The 25,125-nt window shown below is 46.2% G+C and overlaps 1 protein-coding gene across 3 annotated transcripts in view; it reads right to left on the bottom strand.

Annotated features, from left to right (window-relative positions):
- Positions 1 to 25,125, bottom strand: part of PAK1 (p21 (RAC1) activated kinase 1) — a 142,481-nt gene that overhangs the window by 53,779 nt on the left and 63,577 nt on the right. For 2 of the 3 annotated variants that reach the window (XM_054974075.1, XM_054974074.1), the window contains exon 2: positions 8,836 to 9,046. The exons of the other annotated variant lie outside the window; for it this stretch is intronic. In XM_054974075.1, the coding sequence (XP_054830050.1) occupies positions 8,836 to 9,025 (190 nt within the window). In that variant the 5' untranslated portion in view covers positions 9,026 to 9,046. The remainder of the gene's footprint in view (positions 1 to 8,835; positions 9,047 to 25,125) is intronic. 3 annotated transcript variants of the gene reach the window in all.

The raw sequence follows: 25,125 nt of genomic DNA, 5'->3' as shown, positions 1-25,125 counted from the left end.
GTTCTCAGTGACATGCAAAGTACAGGGAAGTTGCCACTTGAATGCAAAACAGAGTTAGTAAACAGGGCATTTCCACTCTTCATAATCCCAAGGAATGTTTCTTTTCAGTCCCTTCTCTTAAGAGCCAAAGAAATATAAACGGGAGCGACGGCACAACCCTCAGAAACAAGGTTTCCTGGATGATGCAGTTCAAACTGCAGCTGATAGAAAGAAGTCCTGGCATTAGAGAAGCAGCTCCTGCTTGTTTAAACTGGTCTCCCTGGCATGCTAGTTTTCTGCATGCAGGGGACTTTACACCGAGGATTTTTTTCCCCTTCCAGTCTCAACCAATCATGGATCAGCTGCAAGTACATTAAAAGGGAACGTCTGCACACCGCTGCAGGGTGTAACTTAACTCCATTAAGTGCTTCCAGGCTTCTGACAAATAGCACAAGATAATGGTTGTTGTGGGTTTTCCGGGCTGTATTGTCGTGGTCTTGGCATTGTAGTTCCTGACGTTTGACACTGAGAGATCTCTGTCTTTTGGTGCTACACCTCTGAAGATGCCAGTCACAGCTGCTGGCGAAACGTCAGGAACTACAATGCCAAGAGCATGGCAATACAGCCCAGAAAACCCACCACAACCATCGTTCTCCGGCCATGAAAGCCTTCGACAATATATAGCACAAGATAAATTTTACAGTTTCCTCCTCCTAGTGTTCAATAAGTTGATAAATCTGTATATGGGGTGTGCCACTTAATTATGTGGGGGGGCGCTAATAATTCCTTGTTTTAAAAAAATCCCTGCATCTAGAAAGCTAGCTTGTCAGAGAGAAGGCAAGACCAAATCTCCCACTTCCTCTAGTATGCTCTAGCCCTTAGTGGCCCTTCTCCCTCCACCCCTTTGAAGACAAAACAGCTTTTAAAAAAAACTTTACTTTTCCTCCCAGACCAACACCCACCTGAAATACTTTACCAACAAAAAAGTTAAACAAAAAGTGAATTCAGCAAAACATGGATTAAATCTTTTTGACTGTGACTATCATTATCTTTTAGGGAGCTGGTGGTGACGAAATAGCAGGGGGCACCTACCACTGCCTTCTCTTCTCCAGAAAGTTTCTACAAACAGAAAACATTCTTTCCTCCTATCACAGAAATGTAGCGATGAGCGACACTGCACCACTGGATTTTCTGCCTGCCCCTGGGCAGTCTGACAAGACCCGTTCCGAGCTGATAGCTGCCAATATTATGAGAATAATACTTTAAATACTACAAAAAAATTGTTTTGAGATGTTTCAGGAAGAAAGCAAGCCAGGTTAATTAGGGGCTCTTGACTCGCCGTTGGGCTATCCTCTAGAAGCGATTCTCTGGCTGGAATCTTCTCCGAGTCATACAAGCCGTTTCAAAACACAACTGCGGCTACTAAGAGAACCAAATTTATTACCTTAAAACTCCCGTTAAAGAAATGGGGACTTAAATTCTTAGGCAGGGAGGATTATAATAGCAGATGAGCAGCAGATGGTTTTTCTCCAAGCAAATCCGAACGACTTTGAGGCCCGAACCTGAGCGCATTATTAAAATATTAACATTCCTCAGCGTGAGGTATGGGCTTACGAGGATTAGAGATTTATAGACCCACTGAGCCGTGCTTTACCATTTAATCTCTTCTGATAGCATTTGCGGGGTGTTTTTTCCACGAGCGATATCGAAATGGGCCAGAACCGACACTTAGGATTCTTAAAATGTGAGGTGGACTATTCTAGTTTCAGTACAAGTCTTGGTTTTTAATGTATACAGACAAGTCTAAGGAAACTTCTGTTGACGTATTAGACATTTCAATTCCATCTGTTTCCTACAGGGTGCAAGGCAGGCCACAAGGTTCTTCCCGTCCCCATTTCTCCTCACGACAATCCTGTGAGGGAGGCTACCCTGTGAGAGCAGTTTTAGGGGGGTAACCGTGTTGGTCTGCAGTAGGACAGCGGGAACTGAATCCAGCAGTGCCTTAAATACCAGATTTTGGGGGTGTAAGCGTTCGAGAGTTCAGGGATGTGACTGTCCCTGAGCCTTCCAAGGAGCTTCATAGCTGAGAAGGGATTTGAACCCAGGTCTCTTCCTGCCCTGGGCTGATGCTCTGAACACTATACCACACTGCCTTTAATGCTTAACATATGATGTGAAACTAGATCTAACCTTTCTTCATGAGTATGTTAGAAGAGGATCAGTGGGTTGAGCAACTGTTCACTCTGTGCAAAAATTCAGGGTTTCAGATTCTTTGTTCTCCCCCAGTCTCTCCACCTTCCTCCCCCAGGCCAAGACCCTCTTTTTAAGGGCCTCTAGAACACAAGGGTTACTTGCTCACAGCAACAGTGAATTGCTGCTATCACCAGTGAAGGTTGGATTGCCAGCCTCCGGATGGTGCCTAGGGATTGGCTTGAAATACAGAAGACAGAGATCAGTTCCCCGAGAGAAAATGGCTTCTTTGGAGGGTGGACTCTATGGTTATTATACTGTGCTGAAGTCCCTCCCCAAATCCTGCCCTCCCCACACTCCACCCCCAAATCTCCAAGAACTTCCTATCTTGGAGATGGCAAGCCTTAGTGGAGACAGCTGTGGAATCTACAGCGCTGCCCACTACAAAATATTATCCTGTGTACAAAACATGCACGTGCCTACCCATGGCACCAGAAAATGACATCATTTCTGGCACAATGCTGAAGCAATGGGTCATGACAGGAGCCGATTCTTTAAAAATCAGCTCCAAACATTATGTTTTGGGCCAGTTTTTAGAGAATTGGCCCCTGTTGCTATCCATCACTTTCACACCGCACCAGATATTTTCTGGCGACGAGGGAATGCGTGCACAGGCTTGAGTACCTGCCACCTACTTGCACCTTTGACAGCTGGTATGCCCTTTGGGGGGCCTGGCAACCATGGGTACTGGCCTTTTCAAACATCGGTTCTCCTGGAGAGAAGCTCTAGATCAAGTAGAAAGGAATCGGCTAATCATTTATTCCTCCCTTCCCAACTACAATTCCTCATAGATCCACCTATCTTGTAATAATTTCCAAGTCGAGCTTTGAATAGGTTGAAATGCTATATTCGAACTACATTAAATGTTTTTAATTGATTCTCCCTCCCTCCCTAATCAAATATTTCAGTTCAATTACTTTTGTCTACCTTGGGAGCGAGGGGGGGGGTGTACTTTTGAGATATTCATACCAAACGTAAAATTGTCAGTGTGTACTTCTGTGTTTACTAAATATAAATCTTCCTGCTGAATTGGATCCCAGGCATCTGAAAACATTCCAAAAAAAATTCTGTGGAAATTTTTCTGATTCAGTGTTTAGCAGAAAAGGAACCTCACTACGGGTTGCCAATTCCATCTTGGGAAACGCCTGGAAATTTGGGGACAGTGTCTGAGGAGGGCAGAGTTTAGGAAGGGGAGGGGACTCAGCAGGGATGTGATGTCACAGAGATAATCTGAATCTGCCCATTTCCTTCAGCAGAACTGATGTCTGTAGTCTGGATTCCAGGAGAACTCCGGGCCCTACCTGGAGGCTGACAACCCTAAATCCTATGCAAAGCTGATTTCAGTGGTGTTTCAGTATGCCAAAACCTGCATAGGGCTGCATGGCAACCATACATTCCTGTCTATTTGCTATAGTCTTGGCACAACTGGCATTAATAATAATGATGAAGAAGAAGAAGATGATTTCATTTCCTTCTTGATCACCTGGCATTAGAAAAAATACCACCCCCAAATCTGGTGTTCATAGCTGAATAACGTTTGTGCCATCACAGACATGTGTCTGCTGCTCATAGCTCAAGATTTTAAAGCTGTGTGTGTAATGTGTTTTGGCAAAGGGTTTGAAGAGATATCCACATTGTTGTCTTCCATCCCTTTTGGAAACAGCAAAAAGACAAACTAGGATTTCGACATCCAGGGGGGTCGAAGAGCCCCCTGTGTTTTCTTACGCAGCTGGATAAATGAGCAGTCGAGATTTTAATCCAATGCTTCAGTGATTGCCTGTTGAAGGGAGTGCGGCTGCTTTAAGGTGAAGCATCAGAAATGGCCAAAGCGAGCGAGCGAGAGGATTCCGCAACTGGGAACAGGGTCAACCACCTAACCGCAATGGCTAGCTACTTATGAGAACATGAATTGCGTCAAGTGTGACTAACAGTGAAATCCTAAGTGGAGTTACTCCAGTCTAAGCCCATTGATTTCACTGTACGTGCCCCCACCGCAGCATACCATCTATCTGCTTTCTTGTTCCACTATTCCTCCAAGGAGAACACAAATTCTCTCCTCAATATTTCTGCACAACAACCCTGTGAGGTAGTTTAGGCTTGAGAGTGCGAGCAGCTCACACTCATCCAGTGAGCTTCATGCCCAAGTAAAGATCTGAGCCTAGTCCTTGTTACAACACTCTAAGCCCCATACCACACTGCAGTGCACACTCTTTGTATGTGCACACATCTATGTTCCCTGCATTTGCTTTCCAGCTCAACAGCACTCCAGGTAGGGTTCAAAGATTCCTGTCAGTAGCAGGCAAACTCCTGGGGGTTTGCTTCCTCGCTACTCTAATACAGTCTCTGAGCATGGGTGGAATTTTTAAAAGCCCACAAGATGATCATCAAAACCACCAGTGAGCCATCTTTATTCTGCAACTCTCTCATGCACGTACAGGACTCTCTCATGGGTATACAGAAACTGCTGCAAAACATAGCAAGTTTCTAGTCCCTAAGCTACAAATCTCAGTTTTAAAGACTGGCTGGTGAAGTCTTAGACACTGATGGAGTAGAGCAAGCAGATTGCCTGGTGGCCAAGGGGGCCGCTGCTTCAGGACACATAACTTTTGGTCACCCTCACCCACATTCTGAAATGGTACAGTCCTTCTGGGACTGTACCACATACTTTTTCTGAAAGCCAGTTTTTAAACCTGTTCTGTGTTCAGCTACTGCTTGCGCTATGACTTGAACCCTTTCCTTAGAATAGCAACAGAGATTTTGGTAGAATTCCCCCCTTATGTTACACCTGTGTTATGAAAACAAGTGTGGTGAGATAGTTAGAGAGTCTTGAGTTCGAATCCATCCCTTAGCTGCAAAACTTCCAGAGTGACATTGGGCTGGGTGACCCTTTGTCTAAACTACCTCACAAAGTTGTTGTTAGGACAAAATGGAGGACAGGCAAATGATGAACGCCCTTCATAGCTTCTTGAAGGAGGCACAGAATAAAGAACGGCTGTAGCAAATTTGTGGCTAAGGTACAGAAGAGAAAACCTCTACAGGAGAGGTATCATACACAAGAGTATGTGGAGGTAGGCCACAGAGAAACGAATTATGAGAGAAGCAAGCCCTGCCTTTTCCAGAGAAACTCTCCCAATAAAACCTGTTTTATTTTACACTAAACTGCAAACCAGAAAATGGAATACTGAGGTAAAAATCCTATAAACAATAGTGGAGCTTTTTAGCCGCTTATCTCACTTTGCGGCCTAAAAGGCTCTCAGAGTGGCTATTTATATTTCAGTAGACGTATTTTGAATCGAACCTACTTAGCTAAAAAATTCCCCTGCTTTTAATAAGATTTGCATCCAAGCATGTCTGCTTAGGATTCCAGCCTTAACTGGCAATTCTAATTGGAGGTTCTATTGGCTGTTGGATAAGTTATAATCTCTACTTGTTGCTAACAGGAAATAAAGCTAAATTATTTTCCTGACCAAAAGAATAGTAAAGGTTTTTTTTTCCAGATTAGATGTGGAGAAAATCAGGCTTGTGCAGGTAGAAAGATTTGCCTTTCCCTATAGCCCAGGAAAAGCCCTGGCCAGCACAGAGAGACAATAATATGGGCTGCTTCCACACACGTTGGCTAATCCACTTTCAATACTCTTTAGTGAACATTTGGAACTGCTTTTCCATGTGTGAAACAAAAAATCCACTTCCAAAGGATTGCTAAAGTGCATTGAAAGTGCATTATTCAACATGTGTGGAAATGGCCATACTCTATCTGTCCTTTCACACGCTGAGCCCTGCCAGAAAAAGGAGACAACCCAAGGTGTTAAATTGTACCAGAGATTCCTGGCTTGAGGAAATAAGCCAAGTGTCATCAGAACACAGAAAGCTTTTGTTGTGTTGAAGAAATGTTTGTATAAAAGAGAAGAACCAGAGTCCAGTAGCACCGATAAGACTAACAAAGTTTGTGGTAGAGTATAAGCTTTCGTAAGTCAAAGCTCACTTCTATCTGAAGAAGAGGTATCTGAAGAAGTGAGCTGTGGCTCACAAAAGCTCATACCCTACCACAAATTTTGTTAGTCTTACAGGTGCTACTGGATTCTTGCTCTTTTCTACTGCTACAGACAGACTAACACGGGTACCCATCTTGTTGTATAAAAGAGAGTTATCCTTCTTCTGGTTCAGGATAACATGGCCAGTGCCTTCAGGGGTAGCGTGGGGGGAATTAGGGGTACAACATTCCTTTGAGCGGGGACAGCTTGGAGGGGGTGCTCAAATATTGGCATCGCACTGTGAGCCAGTGTGGTGTAGTGTTTATAGAATAAGACCACAATCTGGGAGTCCCCAATCTGCCGTGGAAGCTGGCTGGGTGGCCTTGGGCCAGTCACGCTCTCAGCCTAACCCATCTCACAGGGTTGCTGTGAGGATTAAATGAAAGAGAGGAGAGCAATGTAAGCTGCTTTGAGTCCCTTTTGGGGAGAAAAGCAAGCTATAAATGTAGGAAATAAAATGATGCAGCTGGAGCACTCGCTAGGTTTTCCAGTTAAGCAAAGCGTTGGAAGAGATAGAATCTGGATTCCTGTTGAGCCTTTTCCCGCCATTTCTCTTTCTCTCCGTTTCCATCTCTCTTCCTCATTTGTTTCTTCAAATGTATTATGGGGAGCGGCTCAGGGGGAGTTTTTGTCTGGGGGGTCTGCAGTGGCTCTCAGCATTCCTGGAAATGCGTGTGTCGGGGGGGGGGGGAGGTGTCCAGACAATGCAAGGGGGGTAGAAAATCCCTCAGAGCTAACAAGGTTATCAGAGTGTAAGCTTTCGAGAGTCAGTGCTCCCTTCTTCTGACTCTCAGGAGCTTACACCCTGAAAATCTTGTTGGTCTCTAATAACAACAACAACATTCGATTTATATACCGCCCTTCAGGATGACTTAACACCCACTCAGAGCGGTTTACAAAGTATGTCATTATTATCCCCACAACAACACACCCTGTGAGGTGGATGGGGCTGAGAGAGCTCTGAGAGAGCTGTGACTGACCCAAGGTCACCCAGCTGGCTTCAAGTGGAGAAGTGGGGAATCAAACCCGGTTCTCCAGATTAGAGTCCTGCTGCTCTTAATCACTACACCAAACTGCCTCTCTAAGGTGCCGCTGGACTCAAATCCTGCTGTTCTACCAACATGGCTACCCACCTAAATTACTCTCAAAACCAGACTGAGTCCCTGGCCTGTCAGCTGCCTCTTTCTAGGTGAGGAGGCCATGTTCCGGAGAGCAGGGGATTCAACTTCCTTGGTTTCCTACTAAAGCCTAGTTCTTACAAACCATGCCATATGAGCTGGTAGTAAGCTAGTTTCTGAATTGTAGCAACTCAGACTGCCGGTGAGGGTTGCACCAATGATGCAGTGTTCCTCCATACAAAGGGGCTCCCTGCACATAGAAAACTAGCAAAACAGGGCTAGAGACCCTCTCCCCCATGACCTGCTAGTTTTCTACATGCAGAGAGTCTCTCTGTACAGAGGAGCGTTCCATCATGCGAGCCCTCACCGGCAGGCTGAAATGAAGCAGTCGAGAAAGAAGTTTAACTCATATTACCTTACTGTTAGTTTGAACTAAATCAGAAACCACATGGCCAACCACATGTCAACAGAAGACCTGCATCCAGGACAGAGACTTGCTTTTATCCCCTGGAACCAGTATACAGAGGGGCTTCTGCCCCTGAATATGGAGGTTCCATTTAATCATTGTGGCTAATAGTCATCGATGGTCCTGTCTTTCCACAAGTCTGTCTAATCCCATATTGCCATCAACTGAAACTAACTAGTGGCCATTGCTGTCATCCTGCAGCAGTGAATTCCACAAGTTAATTCTCTTGGACTAAGTTCCATCTTTGGTCTGTCCTGGATCTGTGAATTCTGACAATCTTTTAACTAATGACCTCCAAAATATCTTTTCATTAAAAACGAGTTTGCTTTCACTATATACCAAAGATTAAAAATTCTTTATATCCGGAGATACTCTGCTCTAGTCTTGAGTATCCTTTCCCAGTTACGTTTTCAAATTAATTATGCCATCCAAGAATGTTATTCTGTGTTCCTTTTAATTCCTGGCTACAACCTGTCAATCTACAGAAGATCATGTACTTCCACTTGTTTGTAAGAACTGGCTGTTTGTTTACAGAACTGTATGAAATCTTATGAACTGTATACAATCTTTACCTGTTTGGCTGAAAAATATGAAATAAAATACAAGTTCTGATACTTTCCTGTATGTATTCAGTTACCAAATTGACTGCATCACGGCTTCTTGCTAAATAAACCTTTTTACTTCTATGATGACCAAGTTTAAAAGCCTTGAGATTTCTCAGACTAGTAGCGAAGTGGGGAAATCTACAATCGGCTAAGGGTGTTCGTTTATTTCCCCCAATATAAATATATAGTCCAGCAAGTGCGTCCAAGTTCGAGCATAACGCACGAGATAGAAAAATTCACTTTCCGTACCCCATGAACGATTTTATAAACCTGTACGTAAAGAACCTCTGCTTTAAGATTCTAAACCAGATGAATTTTTTTTTTTAAAAAAAAATCAGGCGAAATATGCAAAAGAAGTTAGAAAGGGGCAAAAACGAAAAAGGTACTTTTGTCTCCTGGCAAGATGGAACGGTAAAAACGATCCCTCTTCTTCTTTTCTTCCGGATTGGGAGGCAAGGGCTTGGAGCCGTGGTTCAGGGTTCCCCCGTCTTTGCAGCCGGTGCCTATCATGGTACTCGTGTTCCTCATCGGGGGAGCCGGTGGTTTATCTTCTGCTTCTGTCCCATTACTGGACATCTTCGACGGCGGCAGCTCTAGCTAGAATCGAGAGGGAAGAAAGAGAGTGTTGCGTTTGGGCGCAGCCGGCCACCGACAAGATCTCCCCAGTCGAAGATTGCAACAGAACCGGACAGATTGTGCAGTTCTGGCTTCCTGCGGACAGGAAATTCATTGTGAAAAAGTGGGTACTGCAGAGAGGCGCTTGGATCTATACGTGGACTTTTTAAGCAGAGTGACTTATATAAACCTGCCTCGTAATCAGCTGTATTAAGCAAGATTTTGATGTCTTCTTCCCACCTAAGGAGACTTCCTTCAATTTATGTGTCTCTTCCTCCAATAGAAGGTCTGCTTAAGTTGGAAGAACCACTTAAACTGGATGAAGGCTCCTCCAGGCTAAGGCAGGACAACTCAAGCCACTGCTCTGTCTAGCTCAGAATTATCCCAGACGGGACAGGGCCTCTACAACTGCAAGTAGAGGAAGATCTGTCTTGGAACTTCCTTTAACTGGAGAAGCTGGGGATTGAACCTGGAATCTTCTGTATCAAAAGCATCAGCTTTACCACTGTTGTGTCTACCCCCATCCTTTAACTCTCAGCTCAGGACTTTCTTTCTACATCCAAGTGCTCAATATAAGTATTCTCTAGACGGCTTACAAAAGTGAGTTTCGTCCCACGGGGCAAAACCTGGAGGTCATGGAGAGCCCCTCATGGATCATGGGCAATATTACCAGCATCCTCTGCTCCTGCTTCTTGTTCCCCACCATTGCTTGGAGTGGTGGCAAGTGAATTTTTTTTTAATATGGCTGTTGGACCGATGGCATGATGTCACTTCCAAGGAAAACCCCGTAGTGATGTCAGTCCACTCTAGGAATTGCTGGAAACTCTAAGGTTTTGCCACAGAGTTCCCAGTGATTCCTAGAGAGGTGTGACATCCCTTTCAAGTTTTCCCTATAAGTGATGTCACACTGTCACCAATGGCTATCGCCATGTTCCCCCACTTGGTCTCTCATTAGTTGCCAGGCCATGTCTAGCAAACCTAGATGAGGTCTGCTGTGCAGAAAGCAAGAATGCTATTCCCTGTAATTCTTTTTGCAGGAATGCTAAGAAAAAACAGAAGAACAGCCCAGCCCAGTCATTCATCAATAGAGCGGGTTTCCTGGCTCTGACCTTTGGCTTGTTCCTCACTATGGTACACCTTCTGATACTAGACTGATATTTTCCTTGGTTCTCTTGGTCTGCTGGGCATCATCCTCTCTTTGAAACCAATGAGGTCATAACTCTGCCCTCTTTCCTGTCACATGACCCTGATGTTGCATAACTTCCTGTCCTGGGATTGCAGCTCAATGAGTCACAGGACTGGAAAAGTTTAAAGGCCATCGGCTTACCACATCCATTAAGAACAATCAACTTGACAAGAGTTTAAACCCAACAGCCTTTTTTAACAAAGCAGCAAAAGCAGCAGTACGAACAGGTAATAAACTAAAGGTTTAAAAAGTAGCAATAAAACAGCAATATATAGCAAAAGAGCCAGCAGGGATAAAGCAGCCAGTACCTGGCTTTCCGCAAACAATGCAAAACTGAATTATTCAAAAAGGCTTTTTTACTCAGATAGGAGGGCGGTATTGTAGGGAGGGGGTCTCGGATGTTTCGCCAATGAGTTGGGAACCATGGGCTCCACCATTCTGTTGCTTTATATATTGGCTGATTCCGCACACGTTGGATAATGCACTTTCAATGCACTTTATCAATCGTTTGAGGTGGATTTTTTCTTCCGCACATGAAAAAATCCATTCCAAATTATCTATAAAGAGGATTGGAAGTGCATTGTCCAATATGTGCGGAATCACTCATTATCTGTTGCTTTGAATATGTACTCGTATATACTGCTTGTGCTTCGTGTTGTCTAATGTCAATCCTAGAAAGGATTATGTTCTATTTCAGCAATCCTTCAACCCTGTATTGGATCCTTGCTAATGCTCTGTCTCTGTAAACTTATATTCATCTACCCTATGACATTGTTTATGGAAATGTCCTTGACACTGTATGGAAATGCCTGCCCTTGTCCTTGCTACTGATCTCACACTGTGTGATCCGCCTTGAGTCTCAGTGAGAAAGGTGGACTACAAATGACATAAATAAAATAAAAATAAAATAATAAATACACAACCATGCAATCTCAAAGAAGGGTACAACTTTTCTTAAGAGGGGGGAAACATTTCAACCAATTGCTTCCTCACCATCCTCAAATTCTGTTCGGGGTGGGGGGGGAGATGAATAACACAAGTGGGAGGGGCTGTAGTTAGGATTGCCAGTTGGTCAGGTGATCCCACAGCACCAAGTCCTGTTGTCTGCTGCTGTTTCAAGAGGTAGTGGAAATTTTTAAAAAAGAAATCACATTGTCACATGCACCATTACCTCACTTCCAGGGAAAACCTGAAAGTGACAGAGAGTGGCTCTAGGAATCACCAGAAACTCTATGGTTTTATCATAGAGTTTCCAGTTATTCCTACAACTACCCTATGACACTTTGGGGTTAAATTCCCTCAAGTCTACTGAATGCGTGCTTGGGTCAGTACTCCAGTTTAAAATGCAGCAATCAAACCGAATCAAGGAACCAACACAAACAAGGTGGGGAAATCCTACAAAAGGCAGCCTTGTACCCTGACCTCTGACCTCTCCAGTGCCACATAAGCAGCTGAGCACTCCAGTATCCATACTGTAGCAGAAACGAAGTGGATTCCTCAGCCTTATTCCCTGCTAAACAAGGTTTACCGAATCAGGCAAAGCTGAGTCCAACCCTATTAGGGTGGCCTTCTGTGGAACTCCTGTTACCCTTGGGTCCAACTAGTATCTGGGAGACCCAGGTTCGAATCCCCACTCTGCTATGGAAGCTCACTGGGAGCCCTTGGACCAGTCACACGCTCTCGGCAAAAAGGATAAAACAGAAAGGAAGAATTTCGTACGTCACTCTGGATTCCCATTGGGGAGAAAAGCAGGTGTAAATGAAGTGCAATAAATAGATAAATGATGCCCAGGAGAAAGTTTTGCTTTTTACAGGGACAATAACAGGAAAAAGTTTCACTTGTTACGTTTCTGCACGTCACAACATTGTTAGAAGCGGGAATAGCCCCCTTCGCTCCCAAAATCCCAGAAATACCAATCAGGGTTTTCAGCTGACCCAAACAAAAACAGCACCTCCACGCGATCTGCTCTTGCCACCTTAATTAAACTTTCTGTTGCAATTCCCTACTTATTCATTTACTTCCTCTATTTCTAGCCTTCCTTCCTCCCAAAGGAATTCAAGGAAGATTAAAAACAATCGGTTACAAATAATAAAAAAATAGAAACACAGCCAGCAATACCGGCAGCAGAATGATCACAGACCCATACTGAATTTCTCTACAAACTGCACTGGTGGAAGCTCACGAAAAAGCTCAAGAGCTCTGCTTTGCAGTGCCTTTGAATAAACCTGCCGAGCCCAAGGCCGTCCTCACATTAATTGACAAGCTGTGTCACCAAGTGGGAGCCAACACTGAAAAGGATCTGTCTGCATGCAATCCTTCATAGATTCCATTCAGCTGACGAAAGCTGCCGTACGGGGAGAAATGGGAGATGCAGCTCAGTAGGTAGGTGGGACCCTGACCATTTTACAGTAATCACCGAAACTCTGAACAGCAAAAGCTAACAGGTGAGAACTGATGAAACAAGAAAAAACTACCAAGCCTGTGCAATGAAGACCTATGAATATACGAAACTGCCTTATACTGAACTGGACTGTTGGATCAGCAAGGTCAGGACTGTCTACTCAGGTTGACGGCAGCTTTCCATGGTCTCACGTAACTGTCTTTCACATCACCTTCTACTAGATCCTTTTTGCTGGAGATGCCGGGGTTTGAACCTGGGACCTTCCACAAGCCAAGCAGATACTCTACCACTGAGCCACAGCTCCTCCCTAAACAACTGCCCTGTCTAAGTGGATGCCTTAAAAAGTCAGGAAATCTTCCCAAACACACCAGGTGCTCTTTGGTGTATGGCAATGTGTAAAGAACTCGTTGCGGATAGAAAACTTGCAAACCACCATCCTAAATTATTTTAAATAAATGAAGCCAATTATGCACCAGGGGTAAATCAAGACTGCAATCTTCAAATCCATGATGCAAAGCAACCGTTTACGTTGCAGAGTTTGTTTGGCCTCTGCTAGACTTGGGGAAGGAATAAGATTCTGGACGGAGCATTCAAAAGTCTTTTGCCACCTGTCTGATTATTCTGTTCTGTGCCACTGAGGCTGCAACAACCACCTGATTGTTTAAGGATGAGAAACTCGGAAAGCCTGCACAACATAGTAGTGGTTAGACTGAGAGCTAAGCTACAATGACTTTTTTCACATGTAGAACACTTGATCGTTTTCGCAAGTTTTCCTGGGAACTGAAGTCCGAGTGTCCTTCCCCTCACTGTTAGAATCCCTGCCTGAAGAGCCAGAGAAAGCCGGATGCAGCGGCAGCTTTTGCAAATCGTTCCTCCAGTCACAAGCCTGCTCTCAACGATCTTTGGGGGCGGGCAGCTGCAACTTTCTCCCTGGGCGTCTTGCTCCCGGGGAGCTGCTCTGGAGAAAGCCGATGTGTCGGTGAAGCCAAGCAGGACACCCAGGGAGAAAGTTGCAGCTACCCACCCCCAAAGATCGTTGAGAGCCCTCTTGTCCAGAAGGCTTGTGACTGGAGGAACAATTTGCAAAAGCTGCTGCTGCAGCTGGCTTTCTCTGGCTCTTCAGGCAGCAATTCTAACAGAGAGGGGAAGGACACCGGGACTTCACTTCCCAGGAAAACCTGCGAAAACAATCAAGTGTTCTACACGTGAAAAAAGTCACTTGTAGCTTGGCTCTGAGTGTTGGACTAGGATCTATGAGAGCTGGGTTCAAATCCTCACCTTGCAACAGACGTTTGCCAGGTGACCATGGGCTAGCCACTCTGTCTCATCCTAATCTACCCTCAGTGCGGGTAAAATGGAAGAAGAGAGAATGACACTGTAAGCCACTTTGGGTCATCGCTGCAGAGAAAAACAGGGTATAAATATCTAAAATATCTATTTAAAATATTTATTAAATCATAGAATCATAGGGTTGGAAGGGACCTTTTGGGTCATCTAGTCCAACCCCCTGCACAATGCAGGAAATTCATAAATATACTCCCCCCCCCGACTGCTCCAGTGACACCCCCCCCCCGCTCCATGCCCAGAAGATGGCAAAACACCTCCAGGATCCCTAGCCATACCAGCCTGTGGAAAATCAGCACCCAACCCCAAGGTGGCAATTGGCACCACCCTGGGCATGTAAGGAGGGCCACGAAAACCAAGCACTGATGCAACCCCTTCTGCCCTCCCCATCACAATCTGCCCAGGTTCCCAGAATCAGCATTGCTTTCGGATGGCCATCTAGCCTCTGCTTAAAAACCTCCAAAGGAGGAGAGCCCACCACCTCCCAAGGAAGCCTGTTCCACTGAGGGACCGCTCTGACTGTCAGGAAGTTCTTCCTAATGTTTAACCAGAAGGTCTTTGGATCAAATTTCAAGCTGTTGGTTCTGGTCCCACTATTCTCCCTATTAACAGGATGAAAATGACAGCTGTCATTCTCAAGAGTGATGCTTTGACTACCAGACAGTCGAAACACCACGTTTGCATGGCACCACCATCATTTTACATTGTTTTAAATTGTCATGTCTGGGATTGTAGGCTGGTGGTGGAAAGTGCTATCAAGTCAAAGCTGACTTATGTGGCGACCCCGGCTGGGGTTTCCAAGGCGAGAGACTATCAGAGGTGGTTTGTCATTGCCCGTCTCTGCCACCTTTCGTTGGAGGTCTCCCATCCAATTACTAACCAAGGCCGACCCTGCTTAGCTTCTGAGATCTGACGATATATCAGGCTTGCCTGGGTTATCTGCAATTGTTGTGTCTGGGATTGCAAGCACAAAAATTATTTTTTAAAATAAATTGAGCCTTACATGGAAAGCCAGTATACTGTAATTTATTTATTTAGAAAAAAAATTATGCCACCTCTCCAGAAACGTGCACAAGGCTGCTTACAAAATAAATAAAATACAAGTGAAATGCTAAAATACATTGATTAAAATCCAGCATAAAAACCCAGCCCAGCATAAAAACATAGACCATAAAAACAGACTACTGACAAGACAACAAATAATAACACTTTCCAGACTAAAATAATGTTAAAAGATCAAATCCGTAACTGAAAGCCTGGGTGAAAAGGAACATTTTGGCTTGGCGCCTAAAAGTAAGCAATGTAAGCACCAGGTTATCTTCAAGAGGAAGGGCATTCCATAAGCATGGGGCCACTACTGAAAAAGCCCCGTTTCTGCTTGCCACCCACCTCACCTCTGAGGGTGGGGGCACAGACAGCAGGGCATGTGAGGATGATCTTAACTGGCAGGGCTGGATGATACAGGGACAGCCAATGTGCCATCATGAAATATAGCCCCGTACTTGGCAGCTGGCATGGATGCTGGTGGTCAAGTATGCCCCTTTCCCTACGTACCATCCAAGGTGGGAGCTTGCAGATGTTGGCTGGCATGGTATAGTAGTTAGAGTGTCAGACTTGGACTAGGACCTGCCATGGAAGTTCACCTAACTTACCTCTGAAGGTTGGGAGGATATAGTTGCCATCCCGCTGCTTCCGGTCAGAGCTAAACTACACGAGACGAATTACACAAGGACGCTTAAGTGAAGAGAGACACAATGTAAGCCAGGAAGCGTAGTTTGAATTTCACCTCTCTCTACAGACCCGGCAAAGATCACTCCTCAGAGGGTTTGTTAATAATTGACAGAGTCTTCAGGGAGGCAAAGAGGCAATTAACAAACCCTCTGAGGAGCAATCTCGGCCGGCTCTGTAAAGAGAAGTGAAATTCAAACTATGCTTCCCAGCTAACATTGCATCTCCCTTCACTTGCATGTCCTCGTGTAATTCGTCTCGTGTAGTTTAGCTCTCAGTCAGGGAGAAAAGTGGGATATAAGTTTAAAAAAAATAAGATTGGTGTGGACCGCGCTGCAGAGGGTGGAGATGACCATGTCCAAGAAGAAGCTTCTCACCGAGATTCTCCACTGGGGAACCATCTGAGAAGAGCCAACGGAAAGGCACCTCATCCCAAAAGATAGTTTAGGTGGGTAGCCGTGTTGGTCTGAAGTAGCATTGGAGTCCAGTGGCACCTTAAAAACCCACGAGATTTTGAGAGTGTAAGCTTTTGAGAGTCAGAGCTCCCTTCTTCAGTAGTGGACTCATGTCTGAAGAAGAGAGCTCTAAGTCTCGGAAGTTTATACTCTGAAAATCTTGTTGGTCTCTAAGGTGCCACTGGACTCCAATCCTGCTGTCACCCCAAGAGACTAGGGCTGTGTGCTCTCACAGAAGAACTCCGTGATCCACTAGTTCCTTTCCAGCCTTCAGGGGTCAGAAGGGGCGAAGGTCTGGCACCTGGCTCAGCCATGGTCACCTCAGGGGTGGCCATGACTTGTCAAGGAGGACAGGCAGCAGGGCTTGTTGAGGCACTTGTTCCCATCTCACTGTTGGCAGCTTTAGAGACAGGACAGGAACCAGTGTCCGCTTGTGACAGCCGACACGGGTGGTAGAGGCTGAGGTCTACGCATGGGGGTGATGCTCCTATACCGGCCTACAGCCACTCTCTTTTCCAACAAGAACATGGTGCCTCTTGAGGTGATAGACATACATCACTCAGGAATTGCTGGCAAGATAGAAGTTATCCCACTCTGTGGTGGCTTTGGGCTGCTGCCTGGCTGTCCCCTGGGAAGAAGACATGTAGAAGGTGCAGGCAAACTGGTAGCAGAGGCAGCAACGGCTGTGCTGTGGGAGTCACTGGGTAGATCTACGGTTCCTACTGCGTACTATCCACCAGGGCGGACTTATTGGCTCTGTGGCTGTGCTCTTGTCCAGGATCTCACTCTTTGTAGCCCTGATGAGAAAGTACTCTCTGCCGAACTGCTGTGGGGGCGTCCTCTGCCATAGCAGCAAACGTCTCGCTGTCAGACACCACTTTCTGCCAGGAAGCTTCCGGAAGGAGCTGCTGGCCCCTTTCTTTTGTCAGCCGCTGAGACGCTGATGCTGTCCTGCGCTACTGGACAGGTGCACTCTGCGCAAGTGGCCTGCACACATGCAAGGTCAAGTTGATATGACCTCGATGGAGTTGCGGCAATGGTTGCAGTCCTGCAGTCGCCTCGTGTTGCTCTTCCGCATGAGGACATGAGGTAATACTTGGTTTCTGAAAGAGTAAGGAAGGAATACATGTACATTACAAGTTTACGCTCAACAGATAGAAAAGAGTCCAGTAAAACCTGTAAGACTAACAAAATTTGTGGTAGGGTATGAACTTTCGTGAGGCGCAGCTCACTTCTTCAGATACCAAGACGTGAGCTGTGACTCACGAAAGCTCATATCCTACTACAAATTCCCTGGACTCGTGCTCTTTTCTACTGCTACAGACAGACTAACACGGCTACCAGATAGGCACACTCAAGGCTGTGGCTGGAAGCAGCGGGACGGCAGTGACCTTTACAGAGCAGTTGAGAAAATGGCTGCCATGTTTCACACTGAACACTCTGTCCGTGTGAAACACGTGTGAGGAAGACAGGGACAAAGACCTGTCTTCATTTGAGGTGAACTTCTGCATGCAGGATTCTGGAGGAGGAGATGTGGCTTCCTTTAATTAAGATTTTTTTTCCGTCCTATTACAGAAATGTTTGAATAAACCACCCCGGAAGAAATAAAATGAGGCCTTCCCTACTTGGTGTTAATTGGAAGTAGGGCTGCCAACCTCCAGAAGAGTCTTGGAATTATAACGGGTCTACAGACAACAGAGATTAGTTCCCCTGGAGAAAATGGCACCTTCGTAAAGTGGGCTGTATGGCATCACATCCCGAACAAACTTCTTTACCTGCCCAAACTCTGCCGTCCGCAGGCTCTGCCCCCAAATCTCCAGAAATTTCCCAGCCTGGAATTGGTATCCCGTATCGGAAAAGAAGAGACAGACAATGAAGATCTCTAAGGCTGCTGGGAATCTTCACAGATGAACACCAGCCATAGAATACGACACAAATTACATCAAGGAAGGACAACCCCCATGAGATACAGCCACCCAACCCCCAATCACAAGAACATGGGAAACGGATCTGTGATAGGGTTGCCAGGTCCAGGTTGGGAAATTCCTGGAGATTTTGAGGGTGGAGCCTGGCGAGGGTGGGGTTTGGGGAGGGGCCTCAATGGGGTATAATTCCATAGAGTTCACCCTTCAAAGCAGCCATTTTCTCCAGGGGAACTGATCTCTGTTGCCTGGAGATCAGTTGTAATTCCAGGACAACTCCAGCTATCACCTGGAGTCTGGCAACCATAATCTGTGTTGTGATACACAGGTAATAATAATTGCATTTTTACTGTTCCTGGAGGTTCACAGACACAGCTTTCAGATATTTATTATCTGCAACGGCACACATTAAAAAACAAACAGATACAGATTAGACCACACAATTAACCACTTTGAAAGCATTCTTGCTTAACACCCTGAAGGGTTAAAAGCAAACACACTAGATCTCCAAAGTCCACCCTGATCAGTTGCACACAGTGGACTGAAGGACACGGACAGAGGGGAAATTTTTCTACCTGTTTATACGGAATGGATCAAGAAGAAATGGCACTTCTGTGGCTGCCCGGGCTTTCTCACAGAATGTAACACCTGTATTGGAAATACAGTTCCAGTCAGTCAAGCTGCCAAGATTTACAACACCCAAATTTTGGCGTCCCTTCCCTAGTTTAAAGAAAACATTTCCAGGATGTTGACCCAAAATGCACCCACCCACACACACATGTGCCAGCCCCACTGCTGGAGGACTGGACACGTGCTTCACTCTCCCTCTACTTGGCCATGGAAAATTTTAAATAAAACGTCTGGGATGGCGCCACTCCAACCCCACTCCAGGTCACTGAAAAACAGAAAATCGAGTCACTCACCAAAAGGTGATGTACTTTCTCCTTCGCTCTTCCAGTTGAGTGTCTGAGGGGTCCTTATTTCCACGGTGGCACCTTTCTTGTTGTCCATGACATAAACCTGATTGGTGGTCGCCATTGAAATGGGCCCAACGGCAAACATTTCAAAAAGCCATTGGTCACTAATACTTTAAACCAGGGCTCATTTCGAGGGGGAATGCACAGGAATGCAGTTCCAGCAATTCCCCAAAGAGGTCACATGTCAGGTGGCCCCGCCCACCTGACTCTTGGCCATTTTAGGCCTGTTTCAGCCTGGATTGGGGCCGAATGGCCCGGATCGGGCCTCGGGTGGTGGATCACTCTCCCACTCAGCAGAGCCCCAATCCTCACCATTTTGGGCCCTTTTTTGGCCATTTTCAGCCCCTTTTGGCCATTTTGGGCCCAATTTCAGCCCTGAATGGCCAGGATTGGGTCCAAAACAGCCAGGACAGGTGATGTCAGGGGGTGTGGCATATGCAAATCAGTTATGCCAATGACACACTTCCAGTGATGTCAAGGGGTGTGGCATATGCTAATGAGTCATGCTAATGAGTTATGCTAATGAGTTCCTCCAGCTCTTTTTCTACAAAATGACCCCTGCGTTAAACCGATTTGTCTACTATGGAAAGTAACATGACGCAGGCAATAGGGAAATGTACAGGCATAAAGGCAGGCGAAGTATCAGCCAGCAAGCTAGGTGCATGCACCACAGAAAGGCAACTCTGAAAGGATGTGGACTGACAACCAAAAACGCATGAAGACATGCAGTTTTTACTATATATTTAACACTGAATCCTCGTTGTTTATATGAAACATCGTCACCTTCAGTTCTGGAGTGAGGTTACTGGGTGGGGGGGGGTCCATCTTCCCTCTAAGATCCCAGGGCTCCCGCACATAGCTAGAGAAATTGTATGCAAGGCAAGAAGTCCCACCAGGTTGTGTCTGAGTGTACCAGTGCGCTCAAGCAAACTGGGAATAAGAGAATTGCCTTGGGGTAACTTTTGCTATTTGTGGACGAGCAGGCAGGGCAACCATGACATTTTCATCAGTTTGACGACGAATGATTGTAAGGGGCATGCAAACAGCCCATCCTGCTGTCGCACCAATGTCACTGGAGGCAGTCTTCCCACTTCTGGCTTAGTATGCCCCCTAACTGGCATACCCATGGTGTTCCAGAGTTCCAGTGCACACTCTCCCCTCCAGGAGAGTTACCGGGGTGCAAATTCATCATATGGCCTGTAAATCAACCAGCTGGTATGGCTAGGCTTGCCAAGCTCCTGCTGATGGTGGGCAAACTTCTGACAACTGAAGCTTTTGCCCACTGATCACTGGCAACTGGCAGGAGAAGTTAGGCCACCTGGAGATTGGCATTGGTGGGAAACTGGCAAGGATGCCGAGGAAAGGGGCACAAACATGACCGAATCCCCAGTCAATGACATCAGTTCTAATGTGACTCAGAAGTATATTTTTGCTATGTTTTGGGATGACGCCTACATAACTGGGCCCAGTGAGATGCCGTCACTTCTTGGTCGCACAAGAAGTGACATCATCAACCGGCGCCATGGAGCATGAGTGGGTAAAGGTAGGTAACTCACCACTCACCTTCCTGCCAGTTATGGAAAGGACTGCAGGCCAAGGGGGGACTTGCAAACTTGGATATGTCTAGTAGCAAAAGGCTATTGTGCAACTGTCAAACAGTTCATAAGAAATTTGGAATATTTGCTGTACCAACTAATTCATCCCAGAATTGGTTGACCAAAAACCGCTGCTGTTGAATACAGTGCATTCTTCTTGCGAATTTTTTTGGAGCAAAGATTGTGGTGTCCCTAGTTGCAATGGACAAAATGGGCAATTAGGGAACGGTGGTGTAGTTGTTTAAGTGTCAGTCTAGGATTTGGAAGACCCTGGTTTGAATCCCCAGGTGACGGACTATGCTTTTAAAAGCCTGGAAGCGCTGTACAAACAGCTGAAAGAATGTTAAGGGTTATCCCTCAAAGACACAGAGAGCTCTGAGTGACAGGCTACTCCAAAGGATCTGATGGAGTAGCATGAGCTGGAAAGAGGAAGGCCTGTTTTCAGCCCTAGCAGAGAGGAATAGAGTGGGAAGAGTTGGGAGTTGGAGTCCAAACTGAGAGCAGTTTAACACCTACAGAAGAACTGGGGGAAGTTGGCAAGGAAGTTTGGGAAGGAGGTGCAGACTTCCATTTGGGCCAAAAAAATGGGATAGATCTTATAAGGAGAGGAGATTTTCCTCACCCAGTTAAACAAGGAGGTAGCTCTGGAGAGTGAAGAGATCCCTGATCAGGTATGGTTGGAAAGTGCCTGTGGAGACCTTCAGATTCAATTAAGGACTGAAGGAAAGCACTGGTGTGTGAAGAGAACTGGGGTACTAAAAAGTGGGTACCAGCCTTCTTAAACCCCCAGAAGTACCAGAGGGAAAACACAGGAACAAAAGCCTCTAAACAGAAGAACTAAAGTATCTGTAAAGAGCATAAGAATGAAAATCTGTGCATGTACTGATTTTACCTCAGAGATGTCTTATGTTGAATTACCTCAGAGATTTTCAACCCCTGATTTCACCTGACCTTTCCCCTCTAAAATAAATTAAACAGTTATTTTTGAATTTTAAAAACGCCATTTCTGCTGTTTAAGGACAAAGAAGATGGAAAGAGGCGGAAGGAATGTCATACCTCGACTCTCCCACAGACAATTACTAGGTGGCTTTAGGCCAGTCACACACCCTCAGCTTAACCTATCTCATAGGTTTATCGTGAAGATAAAATGGAGGAGAGAAGAACAATGTAAACCTCCCCTAAAGGCAGGATAACCTACTATATAGAAGGCTCAGCGTATTCAAGACAACTCACTTCCTACCCTGGTGTGCCTCCAGAGGGCACTGCTGTGGAGGGACGCCCAAATGAGGGAGCCAGACCTCCAGAGTGTGCCATGGCGGGAAGCCTAGGCTGAAAACAGGTGCGGAACATGCTGCCCCCACCTTCATCCAGCTGGGATCCAGAGCAGAGCAAGTGGTAATGCCCACTCTCTGCCTTCACCTAGCTGGGATCAGGAGTGGAGCAGGTGGCAATGCCCGCCCTCCGCTTTCACACAGCTGGGATCATGAGCAAAGCAGGTGGCAATGCCTATCCCCCACCTTTACCCAGCCAGAATCAGGAGCGGAGCAGGTGGTAATGCCTGCCTGCCCTTCACCCAGTTGGGATCAGGAGAGGAACATGTGGCAAAGGCCCCTCTGCATTCACCCAGCTGGGATCAGGCGTAGAGCAGGTAGCAATGCCTCCCCATCCTTTACCTGTTGGGATCAGGCACGGAGCAGGGGGACTACCTCCACCTTCACCCAGCTGGGATTTGGAGTGGAGCAGATGGCAATGCCTGGCCCCCTTTCTCCCAGCCAAGATCAGGAGCGGAGCAGGTGGCAATGCCCACACCCCACTGTCACCCAGGTGGGATCAAAGTGGAGCAGGTGGCAATGCCCGCCCCCTTCACTCGGTCGGGATCAGGGGCAGAGGAGGTGGCCATGCCCACCTCCCCTGCCTTCATCTGGCCAGGATCAATGACGGAGACAGAGGAAATGCCCACCTGCCCGTCCTCCCCTTTCTACAGCCCATTGTATTTTTCCCCACAACGGGCTTTGTTGCTAGTAAATGAATGAATAAATAAAAATAAATCAGGAATTCTGAAGCGAGGGATAGATTTTAATAGCTGGGACACATTTCTAACTGCCAGATGGGCTATTTCAGCTTTTCACTGGCTGGCTGGAGAGATCTTGGCTCAGACTTTCTGCTTCCCCCCTTATTCACACCACTGGCTGCCACCCGCCTTTCACATTCCCCAGCTTGATCTCACACAAGAGAAAAAGTGAAACTGACAGGTGGAGACGCATGCATACACACTCACAAAAGCAGGAGCTGCAGTTGTGTTTTTTTAAAGTTTCCCGGGAGTTTTCTTTGGCTGCAATATAAAATATGTTGCTTTTTGCAGCAGCTGGTTGTCAGTAAATACATGGCTTGACTTGAAAACCCTCCAAGGCTTCAGCTGTGATGTTTCACGTCGTGTTGGGCAATCGTGCAACAAATCATAGAGATATACAACTGAAACTGGAAGAAGAATGAAAGTGCATAGGGAAGGAAGGAATTATAAACATCAATGGGGCACAATCCTTTGGATTAGCACACTCTTGACTGACACATGTACGCCTTTCCAGGGCTTTTTTTCTGGGAAAAGAGGTGGTGGAACTCAGTGGTGGAACTCAAGACCACACAATGACATCACTTTGGGTCAGCTGGAACAAGGGGGGAGTTTTTTGAAGTTTAAATTGCCCTCGGTGAAAATGGTGGCATGGCCAGTGGCCCTGCCCCCTGATCTCCAGACCGAGGGGAGTTTAGTTGTCTTCGTGTGCACGTGGTCCACGGGCTGTGTGATGGCATCACTTCCAGGAAGTGATGTCATCGTGCAAGCCTCGTGCTACCCATGGGAGCATTCCCACACTCTGCAGCAGGTCGATTTTGGCCATTTTAGGGCCAAATTGGGCCCATTTATGGCCAAAATCGGCCCACTGCAGAGTGCGAGAGCACTGCTGGGGTGGTACAACAGGCCCTGGAGTGCTCCTGCACTCCACAGAGGGCTGACTTTGGCCTGTTTGGGCAGCGTGGAGGGCAATCTAAACTCCCCTCTGACTGGAGATCAGGTGGCGGGGCCACCAGCCATGTGACCATTTTTAAGAGGTGCCAGAACTCCATTCCACTGCGTTCCCGCTGGAAAAAAGCCAGGCGTCATTCTGTCTGCACAACCCATCCAAGCCCCAGCGTGAACCCACCACTGCAAACCAGGCCTTGCCAAGCTTTTGGTAAGGAATTTGGGGAAGCCCCCTGTATACCAGTTAAAATCCACTGCTCAAGATTACTTAATGCTTGTGAATTAATTCTTTCTGCACCCTTCTTGTTTAACATTCTTGTTCCTACAATTAACAAAAATAATGAAAAGACCTCGAAAAATTACAGCAAGTAATTTCCATTACACAAAAAAGGTTATAATTGTTTACGTCCACAATTTTTAGTCTTGGCCTTGGACATGTTCCTTCCTGTGTTATAAAACACCAGCGACAAAGCCCATTGTGGGGGGAAATGAAACGGGCTGTAGAAAGGGGAAGGTGGGCAGGCAGGCATTGCCTCCTCCGCGCCTGATCCTGGCCAGGTGAAGGTGGGGCGGGTGGGTGGGCATTGCCACCTGCTCCGCTCCTGATCCCGGCCGGGTAAAGGGAGGAGTGGACATTGCCTCCTGCTCTGCAGCTGATCCTGGCCAGGTGAAGGCAGGGGGGGGGGGTGAGCATTGCCACCTGCTCCACTCCTGATCTTGACTGGGTGAAGGGGGGCAGGTATTGCCGCCTGCTCTGCGCCTGATCCTGGCCTGAGCTTCCCGCTGTGGTGCGCTCTCTGGAGGGACGGGCTGCCTCGCCTGGGCTTCCCATCACGGCGGCGCCCTCTGGAGGTGCACCAGGATAAGAGGTGAGTTGTCATTACTACGGCTTGCTTTTTATATAATAGGATAATGGTCCCATGCTGAGTGTTTTTATTACAGTGACTTTTCTAAATTCTAGTCATGACCTCTCAATCCACCACACTGAAGAAATCATGTAACTTTGATTTGATTATTTGAAGGCCTAACTGTTTGTTTATAGAACTATATGAGATCCTCTGTACTGTAAACAATATTGTCTTGCATTGCTGGAAAGGTATAAATGAAGATGCTGACAACTTATTGTTACGCACTCTACTGTAACAGAGTGTGCATCAGGATTATGTGAGAACTCATAATAAACCTTTTTTGCTTCTAAAATCACCAAGTTTGAAACCTTGATTTATTATTCAGACAAGAAGTGACAGGGGAGCTCAAAACTAGCAACAGAGGTAATAAACTTTCCCCCTACAGCTTCCATGCTCATCTTTTTTCAGCTTTAAATAAACTTTATTAAAACAGAGATAAACTGCATAATAACAGCTTAAAAACAACATACAGAAGTTGGAAATCAAAACAGTGAAAGACACTAAATATTAAAGTATACACAAGAATTAC

This window comes from Eublepharis macularius, chromosome 3 (genome assembly GCF_028583425.1).
Source record: "Eublepharis macularius isolate TG4126 chromosome 3, MPM_Emac_v1.0, whole genome shotgun sequence".
NCBI lineage: Eukaryota > Metazoa > Chordata > Lepidosauria > Squamata > Eublepharidae > Eublepharis > Eublepharis macularius.
Note: the sequence above shows the minus strand (reverse complement) of the source record. Positions and strands in the feature narration are given on the sequence as shown.